The 8903-nt window shown below is 48.4% G+C and overlaps 1 protein-coding gene across 1 annotated transcript; it reads left to right on the top strand.

Moving 5' to 3' along the window:
- Positions 1–799: 799 nt before the first annotated feature.
- Positions 800–6484, top strand: FASLG (Fas ligand). The gene is made up of 4 exons (XM_005147084.2): positions 800–1360; positions 1668–1713; positions 4586–4639; positions 5047–6484. Exons 1-4 carry the CDS (start codon positions 914–916, stop codon positions 5439–5441), a joined length of 942 nt encoding a protein of 313 aa, XP_005147141.2. The 5' UTR covers positions 800–913; the 3' UTR covers positions 5442–6484.
- Positions 6485–8903: the final 2419 nt, after the last annotated feature.

Below are 8903 nucleotides of genomic sequence, written 5' to 3'. Positions count from 1 at the left end.
TCAAGATAAGTAGCATAGTGTCTACCCCAGGCTTTACTCTAAAGTTACTCAGCCAGGTTAGGTCCCTCTTCAGTGCTCAACATTGACCTGAAGTGATGATAAAAAAGCCCTTCCCTATCTGAGGCTTCTTCAGGTTAGAAGAGGACTGTGGGATTTGAGATACTGTTTGCAAAGATAAGAGAGGCAGCAGAAGCTGCCAGAAGAGCCTGCTTGTGCCCTGAGACACCGTATGTTTCCCTCATTACAGCACACCACTGTTTCAGCTTGGCCAGTGCCTCACAGTGACTTGGTGTGGGTGAAGGCAGCCCACTGAGCTTGCTCAAAGTGGGCTGTTAATGGGGCAGCTCTGCTGCGGCTGCAGCTCTGACATCTTCCTGTTCTTTGATAGACTGGTTTTTAGCAGTGGGATGATGTCTGTGACTGATGTTCTGTGACTCAAGATTTGTGCCCTATGGAGTAGCCAAGGAAAAGGCAGGATGCACAACAGAGAAGAGCAAGTAATTTGTCCTTGTAAAATTAATCCATTCCCCAGTACCCATAAGTATATCTGGGATCAGGTCTTAATCTTTCTGTTGAGGAGTCCTCAGCTCTGCCTCTCCCCTCCTGCGCAGGGTGCCGGAGGCTTTGTCATTCCTTTTGCTCTGCTTGTGGTCCAGGACACTGCAGTGGAAAAACAGGTGTCTCTTCCCGAGTGGGCTGCTGGAAAGGGTGGTTGGCTGGTGAGTGTAAGCTGTGCTGATTACTCAGCCCCCAGTTAGCAGTGTGGCACTTGCATGTGAGTGCACGTGCTTCCCAAGCATGGTTTTGTGTGAGCATCTGCCGCTGGGCTGGTGCTGCTGCCTTGCTGTGGGAGGAGCAGGCGAGTGCCCTGAACTTGCAGCCGAGGGCGGAAACGCTTTGGGGTTTACTGCTGATGCTTGAGGCTTTTATAGAGTTGCAGCATCTGAGCTGGGTGCTCTCTGCTGGAGTGATGCAGGCACATAAAGGTAGATCTGGGTCTTCCCCCAGGGCTCAGTCTGCGACAGCCCCAGCAGTTTTTGGCTGCTACATGGAAGATCACGCCAAGCACGTCCAGTCCATTCCACTCCCAGCCATGCAGCAGAACCTGAACTACGTGTATCCCCAGATCTTTTGGGTGGATGGCTGTCCCAGTGCAAATACTTCCTGCTCTCCAGCACCCCCCGTCGCTCCTTTCCCACCACCAGTACCTGACCGGAGCAGAAAGCCAAGGAACAACAGAGAAAGGAAGAGCACTGGCTTTCTGGTGATCTCCTTGCTGCTCCTGCTGGCCCTCACTGGAGTGGGGCTGAGCATGTTTCAGATTTTCCACCTGGAGAAGGAGCTGGCTGAACTCAGAGAGGTGAGGTCTGTGAAGGCTTTGGGGAAACCAGAAAAAAACCCTTAAAATTGGCTCTGAGGTGCTCAAGTGTTGCAAAGATCCCCAAGGGGCATTTAAATGTTTGCCATGTAAGTGGGGGTGTGTATTACTGCAAGAGGACTACTTTATTGCTATTGGGTCTATTTGGATGTCTTTATGTTTGAGTGCTGCAAGGTCTTTTCATATGAGCACTGAGAATCACCATTGTCACACAGTCCTTGGCTGCCTTAGATGATGCTCCTGTGTTCTCACTCTCCTAAGACAGCTTGTGACTCTTCTCTTTTGACAGTCTGCCAGCAGTGAACACATCCCTCCAGCTTTGGAAAAACTCATAGGTGAGTTAATGTACATAGAGGAGGAACTCCTCTTTGATAGCATGTGTGAAAGATCCTGTTGAACTCTTCCCTCTCCTTGCCTGGGGCAAAGGCAGGGTCACAGCTTGATGCTATGAAAATGCTGATTTCACTTCCTTGGCTGAAAAAAACCTTTCTCTTTGTGATGATGGGGATGTTGGCCTGTACTCTGCCTGCTGGAGTGCTTAGAGGTATCAGCAACTGCTTTCTGGGGCAGTGTGCCTCTACCTTAGGACTCCCCAGGCCCGTGGGGTAGTGGTAGTGGGGATATTCTGCTGTAGAAGTGGTTTCTGGCTGTCCTAACCTATAGCAACAACACGAATAGCACTGCACATGTTAATTCTTTCTCTTCTTATTTTTTAACATTTTTGGATGATGCAAAGGATTTCATTTTCTTTGGGGTAGGGAATCCTTTTTCTTTTTTTTTTTTGAAATTCTTTTGGTACAAATTCTCACTGCAGCCAAAGCTAATTGAGAAAAGCCTGATTATATGTCTGGGGAGGCTTCTTTTAGAAATGTCATTTTCAGTGAAATAGAAACTTTTCACAAGAAACTGCCAATTTTTCTAAATTTAATTTAGAATCACAGAATAGTTATGGTTGGAAAGGACCTTGAGGTCATCTAGTTCCAACCCCCCTGCCATGGGCAGGGATGCCTCGCACTAGACCACGTTGCTCAAGATGGCCATCCCAAGGCCACCTGCCAGGGATGGAGCATTTACCACTTCTCTGGGCAACCTGTGCCCAATGCCTCACAGTAAAGAACTTCCTTGTGTCTAACCTGAACTTCCCTTGTTTAAGTGTAAACCCGTTATCTCTTGTTCTATTGCTACAGTCCCTGATGAAGAGTCCATCCCCAGCATCCTTATAGCCCCTCTTTAGATACAGGAAGGCTGCTATGAGGTCTCCATGCAGCCTTCTCTTCTCCAGGCTGAACAGCCCCAACTTTCTCAGCCTGTCTTCATATGGGAGGTGCTCCAGTCCCCTGATCATCCTTGTGGACCTCCTCTGGACTTGTTCCAACAGTTCCATGTCCATTTCATGTTGAGGACACCAGAACTGCACACAATACTCCAAGTGAGGTCTCACGAGAGCAGAGTAGAAGGGCAGGATCACCTCCTTCAACCTGCTGGTCACGCTGCTTTTGATGCAGCCCAGGATACGGTTGGCTTTCTGGGCTGCAAGCACACACTGCAGCTGGCTCATGTTCATTCTCTCATCAACCAACACTCCCAAGTCTTTCTCCACAGGGGTGCTCTGAATCTCTTCTCTGCCCAACCTGTAGCTGTGCCTGGGATTGCTCCAACCCAGGTGTAGGACCTTGCACTTGGCATGGTTAAACTTCATGAGGTTGGCATCAGCCCACCTCACAAGCATGTCAAGGTCCCTCTGGATGGCATTCCTTCCCTCTAGCGTATCAACCGAACCACACAGCTTGGTGTCATCAGCAAACTTGCTGAGGGCACACTCAATTTCATTGTCCATGTCAGCGACAAAGATGTTGAACAAGACCGGTCCCAACACTGATCCCTGAGGGACACCACTCATTACTGGTCTCCAGCCGGACATTGAACTGCTGACCACAACTCTTTGTGTGCAGGCATCCAGCCAGTTCTTTATCCACTGGGTGATCCACCTGTCAAATTGATGCTCATCCAGTTTAGAGACAAGGAAAAAAAAAAACCAAAGAATCTGAATCTGAAAGGAAATATTTAAAAATAATATTTTGAGCTTCAAAACTATTATTTTACTTTTCCATTCCCTGTTAATGTTAGCAGTGAGGATATAACTTTTTGAAAATAGCCAAGTCCAAAGGAAATTTTCATCTCTTTTGATAATTCTTGCTACATCTGAAAAGGTGGGAGTTTTTTTCCCTTGAGGATTTTGGTTAGTAGGAAAGTCAATTTCTTTTCAAGTATGTTCTGATACTGCATTAAAGCAATTTTGGAAATAGCAAAATTCTCTGGAAAGGGCAGTTCTGCTTCCCATCAACTCCCATATCAATAAATTTTGTAATCTCTTGCTTAGGAGAAGGGGAGCTGTCATTTTAGCTGGATGTTCAATGGTCTGACCACAGGCTACTTTAGCAGTAGCTGAACATAAGCTGTAAATAGTAACCCTGAATTTCTTGAGGAAGATGGATAAATAAATAAAGCTAGAGAACTGGTCTAAAGGAGGAGATACTGAGAAGGGAAGGACAGAGTGGGGATGGAATCCAAATACCAAGTCCCTCTCCAAGTCCATCTCTCCGAGGGAAACACAGCCTTCCAGGGAAGGCAGAATTTTCCCAGCTGTGCTCTGTCTCTCTGAAGAAAAAGTCTGCCTGGCCAGTGGAATGGTTTGCAGGATGTGTCACACATCTCTGTTCTAGTTGTGAGGAGGGTTGGTACTCAGCAAACAGAAGTCCACTACCATGAGTACATCTGCCCTTGGTAGTGCTGGGCTAGAGGGGGCACTAAAGCAGGCTCATCTATGACAGAAAATGGGCAGTCACCTTTGTATGGCCCAGAGATGCTGGATGAAGGGGCAGCATTGTCCCTCTCCTATATCCCACATGACAGGCCTCTGCTTGAGCTCACCAACTGAGCTAAAAAAGGTGAAAGCTCCCCTTGCTCTTTCCCTTTGTTTTTGATCACGTTGGGCTCTCTGCTGCAACTCTTCCTTTTAAATTTCTCTTCTTGCCCTGCAGTGCTTGCTCAAGCACTGCTCTGCCTTCCTGTTCCAAGTCATGGTGCTTATGTTCCCTGTGCTGCTTTGAATCTGCCCTACTTTATCTTCTTGGTTGTCTCCCTTCTGCTCTCTAGACTGGCTTCTCCATGGAGCACTCAGCTAACCTCTTCCCTATTTTTGTGCAGGGCAGAAGGAGCAGTCAATGAAAAATGAAGCAAGGAAAGCAGCACACTTAACAGGTATGTGCTAAGGGGCCAGCAAAATGTGGGAGCATGGAATAGGGCAGACATGGCTGGGGTGAGAGGGTGACATAGTCATAGTTGTGAGGAGCACACCTCACTCAGGCTTTCCTGCTTTCCTCTGACAGTGGGATGTTACTCTACAGCTAAAATTTTCCCCTTGTTTAGGTTTTTCAGTGAGGGCTCTGTGTTTTGATTCGCATCTGGGGTGTGCAGGGCAGAAGGTTATCACAAGCAGCTGAGGGAGGTGAAGGTGAGAGCTTCCCCCAGCCTGAGGTGAGGGCAGGCTTTCCACACTGCAGACAAGGGCTTCGAGAACAGTTGACTTGTGGCTTGGGGTGTCACTTGGGGAAAAAGCACACAACTGCTTGGGCTTACTGCACTTTTTATCTTGTTCTGGCTCCCAGGAAACCCGGACCAGCGAGACCTCACTCTGGATTGGGAGTCCATCTCTGGCCATGCCTTCACCAATGGCATTCAGTACCGTGATCAGGGCCTTGTCATCAATGAGACCGGTCTGTACTTTGTATATTCCAACGTGCTCTTCCGAGGCAGTGTCTGCACGAGCCAGGTGTTGACCCACATCGTCTACAAGAAGAACCCAGCTTTGCTTGGTAGCCATGTGCTGATGGAGGACAAGGGCATCAACTACTGTACAGGTCAGAAAACGTGGGCCCGGAAAAGCTACCTGGGGGCTTTATTCAAGCTCAGGAAGATGGACAGTTTGCATGTCAATGTCTCCAAAATCTCTCTGATTAATTTTGAGGAATCCAAGACATTCTTTGGTTTATTTAAGCTTTGAATGGGGCTGTTGGAGCATGGCCAGCAGCCCACGACACACACCTAAATATGCGTGAGCGGTGAGTGCTGCCTGAGTGGCAGTGGCCAAGCCAGGGTCTTGCCCTACGAAGTTCACCAAGAAACCATGTTTTGGTCTTCAGCATGAGAAGCCTCAAGCAACTGGTAAAGGCTTGGAAGTAGACCTCTCAGAAGCACCAGCACTGCACTGCACCAACCTGAAGAGAATTACACATTTTCCCCTCTGGAAAAAACCAACCCAACAACAAACTCAAAATGTAGTGTCCTGAAGACACAACTGAAACTAGTTACTTGCTACCTGAGAAGATGCTGGTGCCAGCAGCCCCATATGGTGCCATGGCCTTGGTGAGCTCGAGCAGGAGGCAGGCAGTGAGGAGGCCCCTAAAGCTTTGTCTGCAGGTGCCTGGGCTATGCCATGCCATGGCACACTGCAGGTGGTGGTGTGGGAACAAGTACTGCAGAGGTCTTGTCTACCCATCTCGAGCTATGACTGAGCACCCTGCCTGGGCACTCAGCACTGTGACTGGTGTACAGCAGGCACCTGCCTGCTAGACTGCTGCTTTGGTGCCATTAAGTACATTTTGTGTTAAGCCGTCGAGTGTGCCTATTTTAGAAAATGTCCCCCAGCACCTTTATTTAACTCGTGTCCACTGTCTTGCAAAGAATGTGCCAGAAGCAGCAGGGCCATGAGTGGGATCCCAACCCTGGAGAGAAAATATGACTGTGTTGTGTTGAAGGGGCTGGTGGGAAGGCCACATGCTCCACTGACAGAACCCTAAACAACACGGTGGAAAGCGATGGGGCCCGAGATAAAAGCAGCATCTCCAACCCCCTTCCTGTCTTTTCAACACATCAGGGTCCCCATGGAAAACTGGTTCTGTCACACTCTGTATGGTGCAAGTGAGGCGGCATGCTGGCCACCATAAACAGTATGGCTATGGCTGGCCCCCTTGTCAGGGGATATTCTCTTCTGAACAAAACACAGCTGGTAAATAAAGGTATATTTTTCTAGTAAGTGGCACTGTTCTCTCCTCATCTGGGGCAGCAGGCTTCTGCAGTGACCAAAGCCCTGAAGGCCTCTATGATCAATAGCGATCTGGGAGCTTGATTCCAGTTTGCTGCCTGTTTCGCAGGATACAGTGTCCCTGCTATGGAGCTTTGGGGTTCCAACATCGAAACATCAGGATTTGGGAACCAGGGAGCTGTGATGTGGGTAGCACAGACTAGAGAGCCCAAGCCCAGTTTAGCCATCAGGAAGGTGACTGATCTAACAACACAGGCTTCAGCTTGAGTAGAGTCAGACACTTGTTGCTGAGCAGTTCTGTCATCCCCAAAGGCATCATGCTCCTCTGTGTGCACCCTGGCCCTAGCACATGGCCTTTCCAATGTGGAAGTCTGAAAGGCAAGGAAAGGAAGGGGTGCTTTGGTGTTAAAAGTCTCTTATTTGCTCACTCTGGTTTCTGATTCATGGAGCTATTCCTCTGCGTGTGTTAACCCCAAGGCTATCTGCCACCTGTCCACCAGGCAGTACAAAAAGGCTGTGGCACATCATCATCTTTGTGGTCCAGAGTTCTTGAAACTCTGATGTTGGTCACAGTGAACAGTGGCTCTTCAGCAGCCTTTATTTCCTTTTCTACGGTGCTGCTTTCAGCTCAGTGATGTGTGTCCTGTGGTTTGCTGTTTCTTGCTTCAGGGGAACTTATTTCTTTGAAACTTGGAAGCAGACTGGCCACTGCTGTGGCCAGCGTGAAGTGAACACTGCATCTCTCTGCTCACGCAGCTGTTGCTGCACTTCATTTCTCAGGATCAAAAATCCCTCAGAAAATCAAAGTTTAGGGACCTTTTTGCTTGAATGATACTTTCTTGTTGTTCCCACCCCCTCTAGTATCAGGGGAGCAAACCACATAGTGCAGGGACAGAGGCTTGGATCTAGACCCTGCCAGGAAAGGCTGGAAGTTGCTATCCTCTTCTGATTGCTGTTTGTGCTGTGCTGCTTTTCTAGTGACTGGGCATGCAAGTGAGGAGTGGGCATCTGTAGGTACATGTGCTCTCAAGCTTGCAGCTGTTTCTGTAGCAAAACTAACCAAGCACATTGCATGCTTCCTTTCTTTACTGGTGAGCAGCTTAGAGGGAGACAGTATGTGCAGTGCCCAGGGGAATCTCATACAGACTGTACTGTCTCTGCTGGTACCATATTGGTGTGGGGCTGGAAAGCTCACAAAGGTTTGTATAAATTGGCACACAGTAGCTCATCTAGACTGTGAATATAGTTAGCTCTGGGGCAGGATGCATCAGTTGCTATTGCTGCACATCTGGAAGGGGTAAGGATCTGTTAGTCTTTTTATCTGAAATACTAAAGGTAATGCAGACCTGCATGTCTTAGGGGCAGCGACACAGTGCCACTCATATATAGTGACACTCATGTTATATATAGTGCTGGCATCTTCTAAGGTGGGCAGAGTTGGCTTATCCTGGCAGGATAAAGCTAGGTGCTGCTAGGCTTGCTCCCAAGTGAGAGAGTATCTGTGACTGTGTTGGGGCAGCAGCATGGCTGCCAGTGAGACACAGTGTTACTGCTTTGTGATCCCTTCCTCAAAGGTAGCTCTGAACTGCCCAGAGCAAATCCACTATTTAGCCTGTGGTCTCCAGCTAAAGACTGGAACAAAGGCTTAACAAGATTCTACAATTTCAAACTGCATGGAGTCAATTCACAGACTGTTTGTGCCGCAGTGGCTTTATTAAAGACATCTGTTCAGCTAATGAACTGTAGTGATGTACTTATTGTTAACATTAACTACTTAATTGCTATTTAATGCTGCCATTGTTAATAGCTCTTGGATGTAGTATAGTAACCAAGGTGGCAGAAGGGACTGCTCTATAAGAAAGGAATGTGAGAATGGGGTCATTGCTACTTCGGCAGCAAAAGCACAGTGGAAGAAAAGGGATGCTCAATGAGCTCTGAGAGACAGAGTATCAGCAGAGAGTGAGGCAGGACAAGCAACAAGCTGGGCTGGGTTGACAGTGGGTACTGCTGTGTGGTGGGTACCATTCCTCACAGAGCTGTTTGAGGTATCTGTTGAGATGGAAGGTGGTGTGCTGACAAACAGCCATGCCAGAGCCTGCAACATCTCTGTTTTCCCCAGCGAAGAAATCCTGGTCAGAGAGGAAGAAATGTGCCGTAACAGCTATGGCTAGCATCCCTCATACCAATACTGCATATTGCATCCATGTGTCCTGACTCTTTACCAGCTCATGGTCATTTCTGATGGGGAGGAGGGTGACTGGTACACAGCAAGGGCCTGAAGGGCACCTGTAATGTAAAAGCAGAAGGAACAGTTGCTGGTCTCCAGCACGTGCTCAGGCATCGGGGTGTCAGAGACAAGAAATGGAGCCACAGCATGGACTGGCTCTCAGTAGGCTTGCTCAGTTGTGTATCTTGGCTCAG

This window comes from Melopsittacus undulatus, chromosome 6 (assembly GCF_012275295.1).
Source record: "Melopsittacus undulatus isolate bMelUnd1 chromosome 6, bMelUnd1.mat.Z, whole genome shotgun sequence".
Lineage (NCBI taxonomy): Eukaryota > Metazoa > Chordata > Aves > Psittaciformes > Psittaculidae > Melopsittacus > Melopsittacus undulatus.
This window is presented reverse-complemented; position numbering and strand designations above follow the sequence as displayed.